Below are 23,115 nucleotides of genomic sequence, written 5' to 3'. Positions count from 1 at the left end.
CTCTGGTTGTGCACTAACTGGAAAAAAACCCTCTCCCTGTGAATATCATATGGGCTTCCCTTTAGCAAATCAAGAAAAAATAGTTCATGGAGAATGCATTGCAAATTGATTGTTTTTTTTTCTCCTGGGGATATATGTTTAATTTTTGTTTTTGAAATCTTTTTTTTTTCTAGTCACTCCATCAGGAAAAAGTAAGCAACAATTTCATTTTCTTCGTAATGGCAAAATAACTTACACACACACACCTAGACACACACACACAAGCACACTCCAGCACGCACACACACACACATACATACACATACACACAATCTTTCTATTTATACATCCAGTTATGACTTTGATTAGGTAACACTCAGAAACAACAGTCTGTGTTATTTTGTCAATTAAAAAAAAAATATAAATAACCCTTTCTATTGTCTTACAAGCATTATCAATTGATGTGTATCCATCATTTAGGCTGCTTTCACAGTGGGACGTTACAGGTGCACGTTAGAGCAGCCTGTAATGCCGCCCAACTCACAGTAATGAAAAATCAATGGGCTGCTCACAGTGCCCACGTTGCGTTACAGTGTAACGCTGCACGTTCAATGAAAGTGCAGCATGCTGTGCGTTATACGTGGTTTTAGCTGCGTTAGACTGTTTACACATGCTCAGTAAGGGGAGAGTCCGCTATTGTTCCTAGCCACATGGCTAAGTAATATTCACTGCACTGTAGTGTTGTCCAGATCATGAACGATTCGGATCTTTGATCCGGATCTTTTTTGTGAGTCGAATCATCCGGATCATCACAATGAAGGATTCGGTTCACAGTGGATGTCTGGAAGAAACCGGAACTGCAGCATCTGTGCACAAGCACAATCTTCCTGCTGCATCTCTCCCTTCCCCATTAGCACCCTCAATGCGCCTTCATTTTCCTGCACCTCTCACTCTGCTGCACCCCTGCTTCCTGCTTCCCTAGTAAAATGATTCAAAGATTCAGTTCAAAGATCCGGATATTTTCAATGATCCGATTCGAATCATCCGAATCATTGAAAAGATCCGGACTTCCCAGGATAGCACCAAGAGCCTCATAACAGGCTCAATCTGACGTCCAACTTCAACACCACCATGCGTTGCGTTAGGGACATGTTATGCAACCTTAACGTCCCCTAAAACGCAACGTCTTGGTGTGAAAGAGGCCTCATTGTTTGAATCACCTAGGCATTTCATACTATTTGTCAATTAGATTAATTAAGCTCTGGTCTTCTTAAAGCGAACCTTCAGACTAAAAATCTACTCAGCAGCAGTTTCTTTAACAGTTTCACAGCATCAGAACTTTGTTTTTCTTAAAATTGTAAAAGTGTTATCTACTCCCCTTTAATCTTCATTTAATTGCCCAGGGGAGTAAATATACGTACCCCCGCCTCCACCACTGCTGTCCACGCTCCTGCTCACTTGTGCGCTCGTTCACGTTGCCGTCCGCTCGCCAGGAGATCAATGGATGGGAAAGCAATTCCCATTCATTGATCTAAATCCCCGTAGCAATGATCGGTGGCTTCTATGAGAAGCTGCGCGATCATTCTAATAAATACAAATTTTCCATCCTCAGTACATTTCCTGTAAGCGTACATATTTCGCTTACAGGACGCATTAAAAAAATGACGGAGGCCATCTTGTGGCCAAATAGTAAAACTACATTTGAAAGCATTTTTTTAAATGCAAAGACCTATTTTTACATTTTAAATTAACCCCTTACCTCCCACACTCTCCAATAGTTACCAACATTTTTTTTTTGTAAAAAAAATAAAATTATTACAATAAAAAAAATACATAAATAGTTTTCTTAGGGACTGAACGTTTGTGTCTCTTTAACTTTTTATGTCAAGAGAGTATATTACTGTTACTTTATAAATGATGAGCTTGTTATTAGTGATGGACGCAAAACTGAAAAAAATGCATTATTTCCAAATAAATTATTGGAACCAGACATTGTGATAGGGACATATTTTAAATGGTGTAATAACTGGTACAAATGGGCAAATTACGTGATTTTAATTGAGAAATAAGGCTTTTTTTTCAATTTTTTTCTTATTTTCCCATTAAACCACATTTAAAATAAAATAATTCTTGGCATAATGTACCACCCAAAGAAAGCCTAATTAGTGACAAAAAAAACAAGATATAGTTCATTTCATTGTGATAAGTAGAGATAAAGTTATTGGCAAATGAATGGAAGGAGAGCTGAAAAGTGAAAATTGCTTGGATGCTGAAGGGGTAAAACCCCTCAGTTGTGAAGTGTTTTGTTTAATCTTTCCATTCCTTACGATATATTCAGAAGCTCTAGTGTATGCAGGAGAAATTATTAGATTATTCATTGAACTGAAATAATGTTTTTAGTTTATACATTTTTCTTTATTTTTAATCCTTCAAAACGTATCCGTGGAAAATTTCCAGTGTTTTCAGACTTTCTGCCTGATATTATAAAAAACACGAGACAACATGAGAAACAGATTGTTTCATTAATAGTTCCAAAGAAAACAGAGATTTCTGATGAAGATATGCAATTGCTCTGAGTCAGAGACCAGTCATTATGCTCTGTTTAGAGCAGGGGTGTCAAACTCAAATTGAGCTCAGGGACAAAGTCACGGGCCCACCACCTCTATGTCTGACACTTCTCTCCCTGGTGTCTAATAGCCACCTCCATCCTCTATACAGTTCCCTGATGTCTAGTGGCCCCCTTCCCTCTCCTGTACAGTTCCCTAGTATCCAGTGCTGTCCTCCTCACCATATGGCTTCCCTGATGATCTAGGGCTTACCCCCAATATAGCGTTTCTGGTGGTCTACAGTGGGCCAAACAGAATGCAAAGTGGGGAAACCGCCTGAGGGCCAAATATGATGGCTCAGAGGACCAGATTTGGCCCATGGGTTGGAGTCTGACATGTATGCTTTAGAGGAAACCCAAGACAAGGTAATGAAGTTGACTTCAACTTACCTGGGGCTTCTCCCAGCCCCCCAAAGTCAATCAGATCCCTTGCTAGGGTTTCAATACACTGGAGTATGTTGCTGCCCCCTTTGAAAGATCTGCAAGTTGCGCTTAGTCATGCATGCACAGCCCAGGGTTACATGCCTCCTTGATCGCACCCCTCGTCAAACTGCTTGTACAGTTTGTAAAGTATGTTCAACCTTGCATTAAGTGGCAAATTGATCCGTGAAAATGGATCTGATTATCGGTTGATCTGAACCATTTTCACTCCGTGGGCCTTCAGCTGCTTCTGTTCTGTTTCCCCACATCCCCCTTCCAGACCGCCATCAGCAAAGTGAATTTTGTCGGAGAAAACGGTCCGTTTCTTCACTAGTGTTAACCCTCCTGGCGGTTTAATTATTTCCGCCAGGAGGCAGCGCAGCAGTTTTTTTTGTTTTTTTTTAAATCATGTAGCGAGCCTAGGGCTCGCTACATGATAGCGGCATCCCCCCCTTCGGTGATCTCCGATCAGGAAATCCCATTCAAGAACGGGATTTCCTGGAGGGCTTCCCCCATCGCCATGGCGACTGGGCGGGATGACGTCACCGATGTCAGCGACGTCGTGACGTCATTGGGAGTCCCGATCAACCCCTTGGCGCTGCCTGGCACTGATTGTCCAGGCAGCACACGGGGTCTGGGGGGGGGCCGTGCGGCGCAACGGATAGTGGCGATCGAGCACGGGGCGGCGGCGATCGGTGTGCTGATGCAGCTAGCAAAGTGCTAGTTGCGTCCAGCAAAAAAAAAAAATTAAGTAAATCGGCCCAGCAGGGCCTGAGAAAACCTCCTGCGTGGCTTACCACTACGTTCGGGGTTACCGCCAGGAAGGTTAAGAAACATTCCATTTTCTCATTGCCCCAATGCGGGGCTTTATCTGTCTTTTCTGTACTGCTGGGTCTGGCTCTGGAAAAATTGCTGCAGAAGGAAACTTGCGGTCCGTTCAGCGTATTGTACAGAACGGATCCGTTCGAGTGGACAGATGTGAACTGATCCACAGGTTAACATTGGATCCATTCGCATTCCCTTCCACAAACAGACATTTTTTTAATGTAGGTGTGAATCGGGCCTTAAACTATGCAAATGCAGAATTCATGCCATGCCATGTTTAAATATAGTAATTAAAGGATACCCGAAGCGACTTGTGACATGTGACATGAGACATGATGTGACATGTGACATGATGAGATAGACATGTGTATGTACAGTGCCTAGCACACAAATCAAAAAAAGAAACCTTTATTTCTTTCTCTGCTTAAGGCCTCTTGCACACTGCAAGCAATTCAGATTCAGATTCCGCTTTTTAATCTGTTTTTACTTCCGATTCAGATTCAGATTTGCAGTTTGCTCCTTGCACACTGCAAATCTGAATCTGAATCGGAGGAAAAAACTGATTAAAAAGCGGAATCTGAATCGGAATCGCTTGCAGTGTGCAAGAAGCCTAAAAGAGATAAATATCAGGTATGTAAGTGGCTGACTCAGTCCTGACTCAGACAGGAAGTGACTACAGTGTGACCCTCACTGATAAGAAATTCCAACTATAAAACATTCTCCTAGCAGAAATTTGCATCTCAGAGCAAGAGAGAGATAAAAAGGAGAATTTCTTATCAGTGAGGGTCACACTGCAGTCACTTCCTATCACCTCAGGTATCCTTTAAAAAAAACATTAGGACAAAGAACAGACTTAACATAACAGAGATTTACTACTGTATAAAGAATCATAAAAGTAGAATTATTCATCCTATAAGGCCAACCTTTTCTTTCTGGTTGCTTGAGACCTCTGGTTAACTGAGTTCTTAATAACAGAGGTTTTACTGTAATACCTTCTGTTTAAAGAGAACCAGAGATGAAGCACCCTCTTGTATTTTACCTTATAAATCAATGGGAACATGACAGTAAACACCTGATCTGCTCTTTGTTTCATTGTTCTCTGTTTAATCTGACTGTTATCACCTCTGATAAGAATCCCGGACTGAGCATTCAGTCTAGCTTTGCTACTGAAAGATTATAGCTGAGTCTGTCTTCTCTGGTGTCTTTTCAAGCCCAAGCCTGCCCCCTTGTGGCTCTGCTATAATGACTCAGCTATAATTATTCCCTGCAAAGCCAGACTGAATGCTCAGTCCGGGATTCTTATCACAGCTGCCAACAGACACTTTTAGCAGTGAGGATGAAACAGAGAGCATGGTAAGTGTTTTCTCTAATGTTCTTACTGATACATATGGTAAAATACACAAGGGTGCTTTGTCTCTGGTTCCATTTAAATAAGCAATATTACACTTAGCATTGCTTTTTAATAGAGGACTTTTTGGTCTTGTTTAGTGATGAGCAGAAATTACACCTTTGCACAATCATGCACACAATTTCAGGGAAAAGGGTAATTAATTTTGTATGTAATTGTAAATATTTGTAATTACGCATGAATTGACACCTAATTTATCTGTCATTTTGTACCGACTTTGGCGGTGAATAGCAAGACCCCCATACATGAGAATAGTGGGTACAAGTTAAAAGAATAATTGTTCATAAAGATCTTGAAGTTTTTGAGAAAATTGATTTTAAGCATGCAAAGAAAAATGTTTTTTAAACTGTAATTTTTCTGAGTTTAAAAACCATTTATCTTTGCATTTTTTACATCAATTTATTCAAAAACCTCAAGGCCTTTTTGAAAAATTATTATTTTTGACTTGTACTCACTATTCTCCTTAATATATGTATTGGTAGCAAAGGCTATTTGCTATTCACCACCAAATTCAGCGCAAAATAACACGCAAATTACACGTAAATGATTTATAATTACGAATGATTATACAAAATCAATTGAATGAACAATATGTAATTATGTATAGGCATAAATGCGAAAATTCATAATCATAATTAGCTGATTATGTTCATCACTGGTTTTGTTAAGCCCTTTAGGGTGGTTCTGAGACACCATGGCCCATGTGCAATTCATTTTTTCTCCTAAGTTTTCTCCCAGGTCATAATTTTAACCAATTCACAACTGAGGGGTTTTACCCCTTCAGCATCCGAGCAATTTTCTCCTTTCAGCGCTCCTTACATTCATTCGCCTATAACTTTATCATTACTTATCGCAATGAAATGAACTATATCTTGTTTTTTTCACCACCAATTAGGCTTTCTTTAGGTGGGACATTATGCCAAGAATTATTTTATTCTAAATGTTTTTTAATGGGAAAATAGGAAAACATTTGGAAAAAAAAACATTATTTTTCAGTTTTCCGCCATTATAGTTTTTAAATAATGCATGCTACTATAATTAAAATCCATGTAACTTATATGCCCATTTGTCCCAGTTATTACACCGTTTAAATGATGTCCCTATCACAATGTTTGGTGCCAATATTTTATTTGCAAATAAAGGTGCATTTTTTCAGTTTTGTGTCTATCCATTCTATATTTTGTGTCTATCTATCTATAACAGTGTTATACCCTCTGGATATAAATATTTAAAGATTTCAATCCCTAAGGTAACTATTTAAGTTTTGTTTTTTTTTATTGTAATTTTTTTTAATTTATTTTAATATTTCAAAAAAAAATATTGGTAACAATTGGGGAGTGTGGGAGTTAATTAGTTAAAATGAATAGTAAAAATAATGTATTTCTATGTGAAAAAAATGTTTGGGTGTATTATTACTTTTTGGCCACAAGATGGCCACATTTTTTTTAGGCGTCCTGCAAGCGGAAGGACGCTTGCAGGAAGGGAGGCTGGGAAACTGAGTTTTTTCACAATGATCGCGCTGCTTCTCGTAGAAGCATGCCGATCATTGCAGGGGCAGAGATCAACGAACGGGAATGGATTTTCCCGTTCATTGATCTCTGGGCGAGCGGGCGGCGGCGTGCACGATCGCGGGAGTGCGAGCAGGAGCGCGGACAGCGGCGGCAGCGGCGGTAGCGGCAGGGGGTGCGTATATCTACGCTCCGGGTAGGGAAGTGAAGTCCAAAGGAGCGTAGATATACTGTACCCGGGCGGCGAAGTGGTTAAACTTATCAATAAAATTCTTTGTAAGTCACCAGACAGTAAGAAAATACTCAAAATAATTTTGATAATACTTTTTCACCTTCTTTTTGGTACTTTATTAGTTGAAAAGTGCTGAAAAGTTATTCTAAATAGAAGGTGAAAAATGATCTCCTAGGAGAAAACTCAGGTGAAAAAGTGAATTGCATATGGGCCCATGAGTTGTCTATGGGTGTGGCTCTGTAAAATGTAATTTACAGTCTTACTATACACCAGCGCTTCTGGAAGTGCAGCATTGCTTTCAAGGGCATAAAGAGATGATTGCATATTCAGAAGTGATGCATCATGGGAAATCGAGGATACTCACTGAGGGCTGGTGCACACCAAAACCCGCCAGCAGATCCGCAAAACGCTAGCAGATTTTTAAATGCTTTTTTTTATTTTTATGAGGCGTTTTGCTAGCGTTTTGCGGATTGCTGCTGCGGTTTTCAGTATAGTAGATTTCATATATTGTTACAGTAAAGCTGTTTACTGAACAGCTTCTGTAACAAAAACGCCTGCAAAACCGCTCTGAACAGGCGTTTTTCAGAGCGGTTTGCGTTTTTCCTATACTTAACATTGAGGCAGAAACGCATCCGAAATCCAAAAAATGCCTCACCCAGGCATTTTTCGTTTCTGCAAAACGCCTGCCGCTCTGGTGTGCACCACCCCATTGAGATACATTGACCAAGCAGATCCGCAGCCGCAAGCGGATCTGAAAACGCGGAAAAAGCCGCTCGGTGTGCACCAGCCCTGACAGCTGAATTATCGCCAACACATTCTGTTTTAAGAAGGCAAATAACATTTAGCATTAAAATTCTCACAGGTAAATTTTCAAGGACACAAACGGGCAAAAAACGAAATGTGTGTCCTATTTTGGGGTATGTTACATGGATTATATAACATTATATAACAGAGGGGACATACTACATCTATACTAAATATATAATACAGATGTTGTATATACAGTATGTACTGTATATCCTGCAATAGAAGTGTTTTACAAGATACAATAACTTTATATTCTTTCCTATTGAAAAATCATTTTCTTTTCTCTTAGTTTGCAATAAAGGAAAAAATACACCACTGGAAGCAGGTAAAGAAGCCTGGAACTAGTATATTCAATATTTTAAAAAGACACCCCCAATAAATAAATAAATCAATACAATAAATAAAATAAAAATGTAAAAATATCAAGTTATAGCCCAATGTAATAATCACTGACACCCAGTGACTTAAGGGATTGTATGTGATCAAATAATTATCATTTGGATTCTACAGCTGGGACTTAAAGTTAAATTACCTTTCGGTTCCCTGCTGTATTACATGCTATTGCTTTATAAGTAAAGCTAATAATAATATATTTTTTTTTATCAGTGTAGCACAAGTCTTTTTATAATTTAATGCTTTTAGAAAAAATTTTAGTTGCAGTTTGCAGACATTAAAATGAGCACCTGGTTGGTCCTAGGTTAAGCGGGTTGCTTAACCTAGGACCTATGGGAGGTTCATAAACAGTGTGTTTTATAGGGTAACAAGCATTTACTTACCTACAGCGGAGGGGTGCTGCTGTCTAGCCCCCCTGTCTATCCATGTGCCTCCATCTTGCTTCTTTATCTGCCACAAAACCACCGCTCAAAGCAGCCATGGCAATGCCACAAGTCCCTGAGCACTGCAGTGCATGCTGGGAGTTGTTGCCCATTAATAATTACAGTAATGGACTACTTCTCCCAGCATGCACTGCAATGCCCCGGGAGCTTGTAACATTCCTGCTGTTGTTTTAAGGGGCCCATACATCTAACGATTTTCCCGCCGATATACAGCCGTTTCGATCACAGTGATCGAAATGGCTGTAAAATCACCGAACACACCGCTGACAGAACGATCGATTTCCATCCGAAATTGATCGTTCCCGTCGATTACCGTCGACCCATCCGTGTGGAAGATTTTTCTCGGTCGCCGTCGGGTCGGGAGTGCGTCATTAGCAGCGTTCGAATGCCCAACAACCGACACAATACAGCGGTAATACATTACCTGCTCCAGCCGGCGCGAGTCCTCTGGTCTTCTTCTCCGCTTCGGGCTTTGGACTCCAGAGCTACACAGAACTTCCTGTCCCGGCAGGAAGTTTAAACAGTAGAGCACCCTCTACTGTTTAATCTTCCCCTGGACAGAAAGTTCAGTAGCCGGAGCGGAGCGGAGCCGGAGTGGAAAAGAAGACAACGGGGTCTTGCGCCGGCCGGAACAGGTAATGTATGCAGAGGGGGGGGGGGGGGGGGGGCAGCAGCGGCAGCTCCACAGATTGTGATCGGTTTCAGGCTGAAATCGATTCACAATCTGTTTGCAGTAAAGGCAGCCATACGATCCCTCTCTGGTCAGATTCGATCACAGAGGGATCTATCTGTTGGTCGAATCTGATGGCAAATTGACCAGTGTATGGCTACCTTTAGCCTGTGGTCCTGCATCACACAAAGGAGCAAATTGAAGGCACATAGCTAGATTGGGGTGGGGGAGGGATACAGACCAGCCCCGCATAGGCAAATAATTGCTTGCTATCCCCCAAAAACCCACACCATTTATGAAGCTTCATTAACCTCCCTGGCGGTTAATTTTTTTTGCCAAATTGGCAAAAAAAACTTTTTTTTTAATTATTTTTTTTGTTTCATGTAAAGCTACCAGAGTGGTAGCTACATGAAACACCACTAGAGGGCGCATGTGTCCCTCTAGTGCGATCGTCGCCGGCATCTATAGCAAACAGGGGAACGCGTATACAACGCGTTCCCCTGTTTGGCTTCTCCTGTCGCCATGGCGACGATCGGGATGACGTCATGGACGTCAGCCGACGTCCTGACGTCAGACACCTCCGATCCAGCCCATAGCGCTGCCCGGAACTCATTGGTCCGGGCAGCGCAGGGCTCTGGCGGGGGGGGGCCTCTTTCGCCGCTGCGTGCGGCCGATCGCCGCAGAGCGGCGGCGATCAAGCTGTGCGCGCGGCTAGCAAAGTGCTGGCTGTGCGCACAGCAATTTACAGATTAAAAATCGCCCCACCAGGGGCTGAGATCTCCCCCTGCGCGGCATCGCCCGAGCTCAGCTCGGGCTTACCGCCAGGGAGGTTAAGGGAAGGCTTGTTTCATTTTTTGTTCAATTTTGGTACTCAGGTCCCTTTAAGAATTTCCAGAATTGAGAGTATCTTAAAATTGTTAGCAAGCCTGGAATGTGTACTCTTATTGGAGTACAGACTACCTACATCACCTTGTTCTTCCACGAGGAAACAGCTGCACAGAAAAGGAGGCCTTGTTACTCATTCTCTACACTTGTGCCATTCCAGCATATGGCTGAAGTCTTAGCTACTCTCATCTGACAATCTCTGTTATAAACACCATGCGATGGTGGGCAAGCTAAAACAATATTTGCCATTAATTCCTGGAATGTACATAGCTCAGCTGAAGTGGCTGCTTATTAAACTAAACACAGTGGGGCACATTTATCAAGATGTGTCTGAGTCAAAATATTAGTAGGTTTTTAGAAATTCGTGCAGAACTGTCTCAGACATCTTCAGAAATCACTAGATAGTGCAGATTCCTTCTTAAACTGTTCTAAAATATGAGGAGTTAGGAAGGTCTCTCAGACAGTGCAGTGTGTGAGGGAATCTGCTGTTGCTGAAGTAACCAATACATCTGCTGTGAATGAGGAATTTAGCAGGGGGAAGGAGCACTTCATAAATCATGTCTAATCTACACTGCACAATCTGTAGAAGTGCCATTAAGCACTTCTTAATCTGCAGCAGTTTAGGGATGGATTTGAACTTTTCCCTAACTATAGGGCAGTTCTAGAAATTCCTGTTAAACTGCTGCTATTAAGTAAGATATAAGAATTTTCTTATTATCATGCAGAACTGTTCCACCTGCTGGATAGAACTGTTTCAGAAGAAAAAACTGTCGGTAATCCTTTGATAAATATGACCCAGTCTGTTATGATTTACATAGGAATCATGCATTGCACTTCATAAATAATGCATAAGACCTGCAACCGAGCAGAAATGTCACTGTTCAGGAAATAACTGAAATACTAAAGCCAGTAATACATGAATAAAGGCAGTTTATTAACAATGCAAGGAACAAAAATAATATTGTAATTAGCAGTGTATATTAACTTCATGTACAACAACAGAAATAAATGCAACAATATCCAAGAAGCATTACAAGATAATATCCTTGCAGGCAGGTGTATTCAATGGGCATACACATGCAGTCTGTGGTGTATACAATTAACCTACCCTACATAAGATATAAATGCAGAGCAACACAGAGTATATACAAATGTGTGCCACACAAACCCCGGAACCTGAATACTATGTACAATAGATATTTACTTACACACACACACACACACACACTCTACACACACACACACACACACACACACACGCACGCACGCACACACACACACACACACACACACTCTACACACACACACACACACACACACTCTCTACACACTCTACACACACACACACACTCTACACACACACACACACACACACACACACACACACACTCTACACACACACACACTCCACACACACACACACTCTACACACACACACACACACACACACACACACACACACACACACACACACACACACACACACACACACACACACACACACACACACACACGACAATTCGCAGTACAAAAAGAACAGACAAACAGGTAGTCATACAGCCAAGACATAAACCAAGAGATCAAACCATACAATGTAGTCGCTTTGGCAAAGAATCGTCAGGATATAAGCAATAGGTCATACACAGGATAGCAACAAGGAACAGGAAAACTGGATATTCAGACACAATTAACAAGGGCCGGTAACTCAGGCTAGGAGGACCAGGACACAGAGAAAATGAACTAGCACTCAATTAGTGCTCAGACTTGGATTATATCCTTGTGCTTCAGGTGACAATTCAGCTCTGTAGTTGAATACAAGGCTGTAGATGAATACAAGCTCTGGAGGAGTGAGCCCTCTGCTGGTGGGCAGAGAAAAAACATGATTTTAAGCAAAGTTCATGAGGACATCTTCTGGTAAAAAGAGGAAGTTCATGCACCATATTCACAGGGATGTCACCAGCAGAAGCAGAGCGTGACACAGTCATTATAAGCAACTCTATAATTCCCCCCTTTTCCTCTCTGTAGTTTAGCTACACAGCATAGGCAAAATCCCTCCTTTTGTGCCTGATTAGATCATGGGACATGAGCAGTAAACGTATGTCCTATGATACAAACAGAGGGACACCGACAGCCCAATATAGTGTAGTAAGCACTGATAATAAAGAGATAAATGTAAGGTAAGTAAAATATTTCTCACAAACCAGGGTTACCATACAAGCAACCACTGTAAAGGCAGGTGGGGAGATTAGACCTCACCCCACTCAGGATTAAGAACTCACTCTGTGTAGATCAGAAAAAAAGAGGGGAAAAACACCCCACCACCAAGGGTGGACTCAATGATTTGTAAAGCAAACAGTGGTACTAGCAGGATAAAAAAGGCTAACATTTCTTTAACCTCCCTGGCGGTACGCAGATGCGGTGGCTGCGTCCGCGGGAGGGATTTTTTTCATTAAAAGTATTTTTTTAATGTTAGCTAGCACTAGGCTAGCTAACTGTGGCCCCCAAGTCCCCCGGCAACGGTCTGACCCCCCCCCCCCCCGATCGCCGCCGGCAACACTCACTTGTCCGCGAGAGCCACAGCCAATTGGCTTCACTCGTCACTATGGCGACGATCGGACATGACGTCATGCACAGTTCCGATCCTCCCCATAGCGAAGCCGGGTGTTGATTGGGGGCCTGGGGGGGTATGTATACAGGAGATGATCAGAGGCGATCAGAGGGGACCAGAGCGACTTAGGGGACATGGTTAGCTAGCCAAGTGCTAGCTCAACCAGAGAAAACCATTTTTATAAAAAAAATCCTCCCGGGGCCATGCGATGCCCTGCGGCGGCTAGCCTGACACTGTGTCAGGCTTACCGCCAGGGAGGTTAAAAAGTGTATAGGAGGAGGCAGTGGTGGACTTACCTCCTCAAAGCAGACACAAGTACTGTTGATTTGACAAACAGCAATTTTATTGAAATACTCCAAAAGTCATGCATACTATACACTTTAAAAATAAATTGCCTTTTTTGTCCTGCTGGTGCCTCTGTTTGCTTTACAAATTATGCACTATGATGATTCTGTTCACTTGTTTTTCCTGTTTTTAGAGTGTTAAAGTGAGCCAAAGTGAAAATAAAACTGATAAGATAAACTATTGTATTTATCCTCCTTCTTCTAACAATGACTTTTTTTTAGATATCCCACAGTTTTATTTTATATATAAACATTTACAAAGTAGATTGAATGGTTTGTTGTCTCTGCTCAGTGGCAGCCTATTAAATGTCCCTAAATGAAAACACATGAACTATTAACCTTCTGTTATATATCCCACTGCTCTCAGAAGTTGTATTCTTCTGTGAAAACTTTTATGGCTGTAATTTGCTTATCAGTGATGTTTGCTATATTCCCGACAAGATACTGACAAGACAGAAGCCGTCACTTCCATGCTTAAAAATTAACTCTTTCAGGCAGTAAAATAAAACAAGTAAAACAGCCTAGATATTAATATCTTTGGCACTGTACATACACATTTATCTCATCATGGGGTTGATTCACTAAAACATGCTAACGCATGGCAAGGCCGTTAACGCGCCTTATTAGAGATAACACACCTTATTAGAGCTAACATGCCGTATCAAAGTTAACACGCCTTATCAGAGTAGCATAGTGGAAAGTGGAGTTGTACCCAAATAAAATAACTTTTTATGGACTAGTACTTTTGTGTTCTTTCTAGGGAGCTCAATGCATCTTCCCAAAAACATTAACTTTATTTTTGCAAATGGCTATACTTGTTCATTACTACTCACATGATTTGTATATTGAATGTTTTTAAAGTGTCTCCCATTAGTTAAGTAATTTTTTTGCCAGTTTTCAATAGTGTTCATTGCAAATTTATCTTATACAGAATTTCACATAAAATTTTGCTAATGCAATTACACATAATATTGACATGATATAACTTCCCCCCTTTCTGGTTTAACTTGATGGACGAATGTCTTTTTCAACCAAACTAACTACTATTACTGTTACTATGCTACTATTACTGTTACTATTCTACAATGTAACTTCCGCAATGCTATGCAATTTTCTGCAAGAAAAATGCATAGAAATGCATTCATATGTGGCGCCATTCGAAAGCATTGATTACAAAACTTATGCTGTCATATGCGTCTTAGTCTTACAGAAAAATTCAGCATGCTGTTAGTTATCACACAATTACATACATGCAGAAAATAACATTTTATGAGAACTAGCCCATTAACTTGCATTACTTTGTGTTTCTGTGCATTTTTCGAATGTAGACAAACACAAATTTGCATGATGTAGAAATACAGACTTATTGTAAATATATAAAAAATTGTTCAAACATTACATTTTCAACCTCAAATATAAATATCTCTTTAAAACAACATATGTTTAAATCTCAGATATTAACTTTTTGTTTTTGTTATATCAATTTATTTATTTGCAGCTCTTGAACAGGAATTTCAGCAGATAGAAGGTAACCTATTTTTTATGTAACAATAAACAAAAGGGATAAGATGTAGGGATAAATATAGCAGACAAGTCACTGATTCCATTTAGTGGCAGGGAAGAGCACACTGGGAGGAGTGGCCTGAGAAACAGGTTTACAGTCTATGGCAGTAGTTCCCAACCTTTTCAATGTCGGGACACATCCCACCAAATGCTCAAATCTCCCTGACACACCACATATGTACAATAGAACAATTTGAACAAAAAACAATTTGCACCACGTGTTATAGCCTCAGTGCACCCCCTCAAAAAATGCCCTCAGACTCAGTATAGGTAGCCAGGTGTAGGTGACCTGAGTGTAGGTAGCCAGGTGTAGGTGCTCTCAGTGTAGGTAGCCAGCTATAGGTGCCCCCAGTATAGGAACTCAGGTGTAGGTGCCCCCAGTATAGGAAGTCAGGTGTAGGTGCATCAGTATAAGTAGCCAGGCATAGGTGCCCTCAGTATAGGAAGTCAGGCGTAGGTGCATCAGCATAGTTAGCCAAGCATAAGTGCTCCCAGATAAGAAGTCATGTGTAGGAGGACCCCGTATAGGTAGCCAGGCATAGGTGTCTCAAGTATAGGTAGTCAGGTGTATGAGCCCTCAGTGGCATGTGCTGGCAGCGGCAGCTGACTCACCAGCTCCATTCGTTCCAGCGCTGACATCACTTTTCTCTCCACGCCTCCGCTCTGACTGTAGTTAGAGCATGGCTACAAGAAAACGGCCGCCGATATCCGCATTTGTGGACATCAGTGGCCATTTTCTTGTAGTCCTGGTGTAATTACAGTCAGAGCAGAGACGGGAAGAAGTGTAGATAGACAGAGCGGGGTGGCAAGTGGCGACACATACCTGATGCATCCACAACACATGAATGTGTTTCGGCACACGGGATGGGGATGTGTGGTCTATCGTATGAGGGAAAAGGACACATTAGGAGGTTAGAAGTGTACATCTAAGAGAGGAGGTTGGAGCTATAAAGATGTTGAATATATAATGGTGAAAAAGTGTTTCTTTAAGGCCTAAGTTTAATAATTTGTCATTGTGAAAATTAAAAAATAAATTATGCTCATTTTTTAATCACTGTGTACTTTGACTTAGGTGGTAATGGATTTAATAAAAATGGAGTATTTGGAGGAACAGGAGGACTTGAAGGCAATGGAGCAATATTAGGTACGATTTATTACAAAGGGAGCAAATAAGCATAAAATGCAAAAATTTGACCTATAACTTGGACCTAAAATCTGTAGGATTGATTGATTGATTGATTGATTGATTGATTGATTGATTGATTGATTGATTGATTGGTTTATCTGGAACCTATTACCAAATTGTGAGCTTCTAACAGATTATTAATAGGCAACAATTTAGGTTGTTTTCTAGATTTATTTGAGACATTTTTTTAATCCTTTTTCATCTTTTTCTTTTTAAAAACTTCTATAAACTGGTGACTTAACTTATAATTTAAATATGCCTGTAAAATGGTGCTTCTCTTTGTTAGCCTACATTGAATAATGTGTCTGTGTAAAAAACGAATTAGTATAATAAGCTCAATTTGCTGGTGACTGTGGTAGGTGGTAGTCAGATTGAAACTGAAGGAGTTCGAGGAATAGAAGGGACTGACAGGAAATGTAATTTTATTAGGTATGATTTATTTCATAGGAAAAAGAGGGAGCAGATCATGTAAAAATGTGACCCACAGTTTCAACCTTATAGCCGCAAACAGCTGCACTCTCTGCAGTTCTATGACTTGTTGTAGAATCTCTGCTACTTAACACTTTCCCATTCACATACATTTAGCACACAAGTCACTGATTCCATGTAGTGACAGAGAAGAGCACACTGGGAGGAGGGCCCTGAGAAACAGGCTTACAGTCTATGGTATGGGGAAAAGTACACATAAGGGGCTAAAAATGTACATCTAAGAAAGGAGGTTGGAACGGTAAAGAGGTTGGGTAAGTAACGGTGACAATGTGGGTCTTTAGGGACTAAGTTTAAAAATATGTCATTGTGAAAATTAATATAATATTCGGATAATGTACACTTTGACATAGGAGGTAATAAATTAACTGGAAATTGAGTATTTGGAGTAACAGGAGTACTTACAGGTAATGGAGCAAAGCTTGCTTCAGGGATCAGAAAATAATTCTAGAAGTTAAAACTGACCTTAAAAATGAAATGACATTTTTAATGAATAAGCAGTTCGCCATCTGTACCTTCCTCTGTGACTTATTATAAAGGCTATATATATATATATATATATATCACTAACATATTAGGCAGCACTGTACAATAGAACACTAGAAAAAACTGCAATACAACTTTAGAGAATAGTATACAAATTAAAAATGTAACAATCAAAAACGGGGCTAAGATGTAGGGATAAAGTCACTGATTTTTATTTAGTGGCAGGGAAGAGCACATTGTGAGGAGGGCCCTGAGAGACAGGCTTACAGTCCATGGCAGAGTTCCCCAATCCTGTTTTCAAGACCCACTAGCAGTACATGTTTTGCAGAAAACCACAAACATGCACAGGTGAGGTAATTAATGTCTCAGCAGAGCTGATTACCTACCTCTGTGGATTTCCACAAAACATGCACTGTTGCACTTTTGTTGGGCCTTGAGGACAGGGTTGGGGAACACTGGTCTATGGTATGGGAGAAAAGGACACATAAGGGGGTTAGAATTGTACATCTAAGAGAAAAGATTGGAGCTGTAAAGATGTTACGTAAACAATGGTGAACAAATGGGTCTTTAAGGCCTAAGGTTAATAATTTGTCATTGTGAAAACTAATATTCTATTATGATCATTTTATTAATCACTGTGTACTTTGACATAGGTGGTAATACATTAACTGGAAATGGAGTATTTGGAGAAAAAGGACTACTTACAGGCAGGGGTGTTTCTAGCCACTTTGTCACTCCAGGCAAGAAAACCTGTGGCGCCCCCCCCCCCCCCCCCGAAATCTCAGGGCCAGCCAGGGGAGAGGGGGGCATATAATATTAAGAGGGGGCACGCCATTCGCCACTCACTATGAGGGTCTGTCTCCCCTCTGCAGACTGTGTGCGCACACTCTGTGCACTGTGCAGCATGTATGTCTCCCTCCCTCTGACTCTGAGACTGCCCAAACCCACACGCAGCAGGCATGATGCTATATGCCAGGGGTCTGCAACCTTTAAGAATTAAAGAGCCACTTGGGCCCATTTCCGAAAAGAGAAAAAAAAACTGGGAGCCGCAAAACCATTATAAAACAGATATGACCCCAATATGCACAAATCGTTAGCAGATATGACCCCAATATGCACAAATCGTTAGCAGATATGACCCCAATATGCACAAATCGTTAGCAGATATGACCCCAATATGCAGATATGACCCCAATATGCACAAATCGTTAGCAGATCTGACCCCAATATGCACAAATCGTTAGCAGATATGACCCCAATATGCACAAATCGTTAGCAGATATGTCCCCAATATGCACAAATCGTTAGCAGATATGACCCCAATATGCACAAATCGTTAGCAGATATGACCCCAATATGCACAAATCGTTAGCAGATATGACCCCAATATGCACAAATCGTTAGCAGATATGACCCCAATATGCACAAATCGTTAGCAGATATGACCCCAATATGCACAAATCGTTAGCAGATATGACCCCAATATGCACAAATCGTTAGCAGATATGTCCCCAATATGCACAAATCGTTAGCAGATATGTCCCCAATATGCACAAATCGTTAGCAGATATGACCCCAATATGCACAAATCGTTAGCAGATATGACCCCAATATGCACAAATCGTTAGCAGATATGTCCCCAATATGCACAAATCGTTAGCAGATATGTCCCCAATATGCACAAATCGTTAGCAGATATGACCCCAATATGCACAATTCGTTAGCAGATATGACCCCAATATGCACAAATCGTTAGCAGATATGTCCCCAATATGCACAAATCGTTAGCAGATATGTCCCCAATATGCACAAATCGTTAGCAGATATGTCCCCAATATGCACAAATCGTTAGCAGATATGACCCCAAAATGCACAAATCGTTAGCAGATATGACCCCAATATGCACAAATCGTTAGCAGATATGTCCCCAATATGCACAAATCGTTAGCAGATATGTCCCCAATATGCACAAATCGTTAGCAGATATGACCCCAATATGCACAAATCGTTAGCAGATATGACCCCAATATGCAGATATGACCCCAATATGCACAAATCGTTAGCAGATATGACCCCAATATGCACAAATCGTTAGCAGATATGACCCCAATATGCAGATATGACCCCAATATGCACAAATCGTTAGCAGATATGACCCCAATATGCACAAATCGTTAGCAGATATGACCCCAATATGCACAAATCGTTAGCAGATATGACCCCAATATGCACAAATCGTTAGCAGATATGACCCCAATATGCACAAATCGTTAGCAGATATGACCCCAATATGCACAAATCGTTAGCAGATATGACCCCAATATGCACAAATCGTTAGCAGATATGACCCCAATATGCACAAATCGTTAGCAGATATGACCCCAATATGCACAAATCGTTAGCAGATATGACCCCAATATGCACAAATCGTTAGCAGATATGACCCCAATATGCACAATCCTACAGCAGAAATGACCCCAATATGCACAAATCCTTAAGCAGATCTGAAAAGAAAAACCCATTTACTCACCTAGTCAGAAGAACTCCTGTCACGATCTCCTCCTGTCACGATCTCCTCCTGTCACGATCTCCTCCTATCCCGACCTCCGGTCCCGACCTCCTTGTGGCGCGCAACTCCCTCGGCTCCTCTTCCTTCCTTCCCAGGGCCAGCCAGGGGGGCATAAAAAAATGATCAATAGCTGCGAGCAGCAGAGGCAGAGCAGAGGGCACTCACTGTGACTCTGTGAGCCGGTGTCGCCTCTCTCTGCATGTAGCAGCCAGCCGCCCTGGTGCGTCACTTCTTCTAGACTTCTACCCACGTGTGACAGCCAGGCGGGGGGCAGAGTTAGGGGCGGCGCCGAGTGTGTAAATAAATCAGCGTGCTGCGATCGCACGCTCAGCAATCAGCACAGTCTGAGAAGGAGAGGGGGCGGAGTTGGACCAGTAGGCGGCAGCCAGCACGCACTGTCTGCACAGCACATATAAACTAACGTGCGTGCAGGCTTGCAACTGCTCGGACTCGGAGGCTCTGAATGGAGAAGACTCGAGGAAGGGGGCGGACCAGTAGGCGGCGCCGGGCACAGGCTGAGCTGCCTGTCACAGCCGGCGCCGACCTGGCTGGCTGAATGCAGAAGGAAAAAAAAAAAATAAATAAACACTGACGCACAGAGGAGCGCCCACTGCCACCAACTGCGCTATAGGCAAAAATTTATAGTTGCCTAATGGCACAGACGCCCCTGCTTACAGGTAATGGAGCAAAGCTTGATGCTGGAATCAGAAAATAGAGAATCAGATGTTGGGTAAACAATGGTGAACAAATGGGTCTTTAAAGAGACACTGAAGTGAACTACTTTTGCCAATTTTACCTTATGATTCACTTCAGTGCTCTCATCACAAGTAATGCGCCGTGTCCCCGCCGCAAAACGAGGGCTGCAGAGCCCCCAAATCCCTGGGGGGCAATCCGGCAGGCATTTCCTGGAAGGGGCAGAGCTTTCAGCTTCAGCTCTTCCCCACCTGATGTCAATCGTGGTGCATCACCGCCTCTCCCCGCCCCTCTCACTCTTCCTTCACAGAGAGGGGCGGGGAGAGGTGGTGATCCATGCAGCAATTGACGTCAGGAGGGGCAGAGCTACAGCTGGAAGCTCTGCCCCTCAGCGCAGCAAAATCCACGACCAAGTTGGTCGTGGATATTTGCAGAGGGGTTTAGGGGCTCTGCAGCCCTCGTTTAGCGGCAGGGACACGGCGGATTACTTGTGATGAGAGCACTGAAGCGAATCATAAGGTAAAATTGGCAAAAATAGTTCGCTTCAGTGTCTCTTTAAGGCCTACGTTTAATAATTTGTCATTGTGAAAATGAATATTCTATTATGATCACATTATTAATCACTGTGTACTTTGACATAGGTGGTAATACATTAACTGGGAATGGAGTATTTGGAGAAAAAGGAGTACTTACAGGTAATGGAGCAAAGCTTGATGCAGGAATCAGAAAATAATTCTAGAAGTTAAAACTGACCTTGAAAATGAAATTAATTTCGTAAAGAATAGGCAGTTTAACCAGTTTAACTGTACCGTACTTCCTCTGTGACTTATTATTAAAGGTTATAGATAAAGCACTAACATATTAGGCAGCACTGTACAATAGAACACTAGAGAAATAAACTACGGGGTGTAATAAATATTTGTTGGTTGCTATGGGCAACAACACTACACCTTTGTTCGGCACCATATCACAGAACGTGTGACAACTTGATACTCATCACAGCAACAGCAAAGGAGATAGAACTGTTAGAAATCTTCAAAGGTTGAGGAGTTTATTCAGCAAAACAGATATGCAGGTGTGTTCATCAGCAATCTTTTTTATATGTTCATTACCTCAGCAAAGCAATCAATCTGTAGTAAGTCATCTTAAGCATTTCATGCTCTTGGTCCATTCTTTGTGCATCAACCAGGCTTTCTCTTAAAGTGAACCTAAAGCCTACCAAAAAAAATGAGATTAACTCACCTGGGGCTTCCCTCAGCCCCCTGCAGCCGATCGGTGCCCTCGCAGCCCCGCTCTGACGATCCAGGACCCGCCGGCGAACACTTCCGGTTTGGCCGTCACCGGCCGACAGGCACGGGAACGCGAGTGATTGTTCACGTTCCCAGCCTGTATATCGCCCCCTATGCTGCTATTGCGACCTCCTGGCCGCAATAGCAGCATAGGGGGCGATATACCGGCTGGGAACGCAAACAATCACTCGCGTTCCCATGCCTGTCGGCCGGTGACGGCCAAACCGGAAGTCGTCGCCGGCTGGTCCAGAAGCATCGGAGCGGAGCTGCGAGGGCACCGATCGGCTGCAGGGGGCTGAGGGAAGCCCCAGGTGAGTTAATCTCATTTTTTTGGTATGCTTTAGGTTCACTTTAACAAACATCTATGCTACATTGTGCTGCTAAGACAGCACTTAGCTATATACAGCATACAGATCCTGGAAGTTACAAGAAGTTAGGAAGTGAATAGAAGTATAAGTAAATAGAAGAAACTGGAAGTCCTTTCCCCTAGACCGTCCTTCCTTATAAACAGCCAGTCAAGAGTTAACCCTCGACTCCACCCCCAGTGAGTAGAGTCTGCTGTCAGTCAGCTCCTCAGCCTGCCATAGGCTGGCAAGACCATGTGATAGAATGACCAGCATAGTCTTTACTGCGCATGCACTGGAAAAAAACCCTTTCCAGTGACCTGTCCCCTTGTTCTTAGGCAACATTGTTTTCTGTTCCCTGGCCATTGTTTACCTTTAGGAAATATAAAAACACTTGATGTTTACCCCACTGCAGCCTAGATGTCGGTACATCTTGAGCTGATTCCACGCTCCAGCCTTGTGGGAGACACACAGAAAGTTCTACATTGTGCTTCTATAAATGCCTCTATTTCTCTCCAAGAGAAATCCTCCTTAAAGAGAAACTCTGCAGAGCAAGTCCTTTTACTAAGACCAGTTATCTAAAGTAACTGAGGGCTCCGAATTCAAGCATATCGTACTTAAATTCCAACAGGGGGCAATACAGCTTTAGAGAATGGTACACAAAATAGTGATGTAGCAATAAACAATGGAGCTAACATGTAGGGATAAATATAGCAGACAAGTCACTGATTCCATGTAGTGGTAGAAAAGAGCACACTGGGAGGAAGGCCCTGAGAAACAGGCTTACAGTCTATGGTATTGGAGGAAAAGGACACATAAGTGGTAAAACTGTACATGTAATAGAGGAGGTTGGAGCTGTAAAGATGTTGGGTAAACAATGGTGAAAAAATGGTTTGTTATGGCCTAAGTTTAATAATTTGTCATTGTGAAAATGAAGATTATATTATGATCATTTTTTTTTAAATTCCTGTGCACTTCGACATAGGTGGTAATGGATATACTGGAAATGGAGTACTTGGAGGAATAGGAGAACTTACAGGTAATGGAGTAATATTAGGTAGGATTTATTCCATTAGGAAATATGAGCAGAAAATACAAAAATTTAACCTATTACTTGGACCTAAAATCTGTGGGCTTGATTAACTGATTGGTTTATCTGGAAGCTATCACCAAGATGTGAGCTTCTAACAGATTATTAATAGTCAACAATCTAGGTTTTCTAGATTTATTTGAGACATTTTTTCATCATTTCTCATCTTTTTCTTATTAAAGCATAACTGTCGGGCATAAAATTAAAAATCAAACAATGCAGTGGCAAGAAATGTGGATGCTAACCAGGCAATGCAAATGTTAAAAATCACTCTTACTTTTC

The 23,115-nt window shown here is 41.7% G+C and overlaps 1 protein-coding gene across 50 annotated transcripts in view; it reads left to right on the top strand.

Moving 5' to 3' along the window:
* The window catches only part of LOC137521919 (fibroin heavy chain-like), a 387,111-nt gene that overhangs the window by 20,741 nt on the left and 343,255 nt on the right, over nucleotides 1-23,115 (top strand). For 48 of the 50 annotated variants that reach the window (XM_068241800.1, XM_068241847.1, XM_068241820.1 and 45 more), the window contains exons 5-11: nucleotides 174-191; nucleotides 8,074-8,109; nucleotides 14,626-14,655; nucleotides 15,763-15,834; nucleotides 17,502-17,555; nucleotides 20,752-20,805; nucleotides 22,729-22,782. In XM_068241800.1, coding sequence (XP_068097901.1) covers nucleotides 174-191; nucleotides 8,074-8,109; nucleotides 14,626-14,655; nucleotides 15,763-15,834; nucleotides 17,502-17,555; nucleotides 20,752-20,805; nucleotides 22,729-22,782 — 318 coding nt within the window. The remainder of the gene's footprint in view (nucleotides 1-173; nucleotides 192-8,073; nucleotides 8,110-14,625; nucleotides 14,656-15,762; nucleotides 15,835-17,501; nucleotides 17,556-20,751; nucleotides 20,806-22,728; nucleotides 22,783-23,115) is intronic. The other 2 variants (XM_068241809.1, XM_068241813.1) reach the window with 2 other exon arrangements.

Source organism: Hyperolius riggenbachi, chromosome 6, assembly GCF_040937935.1.
Source record: "Hyperolius riggenbachi isolate aHypRig1 chromosome 6, aHypRig1.pri, whole genome shotgun sequence".
NCBI classification, from domain to species: Eukaryota; Metazoa; Chordata; class Amphibia; order Anura; family Hyperoliidae; genus Hyperolius; species Hyperolius riggenbachi.
The sequence above is the reverse complement of the archived record's forward strand: the minus strand, read 5'-3'. Positions and strand labels throughout refer to the sequence as shown.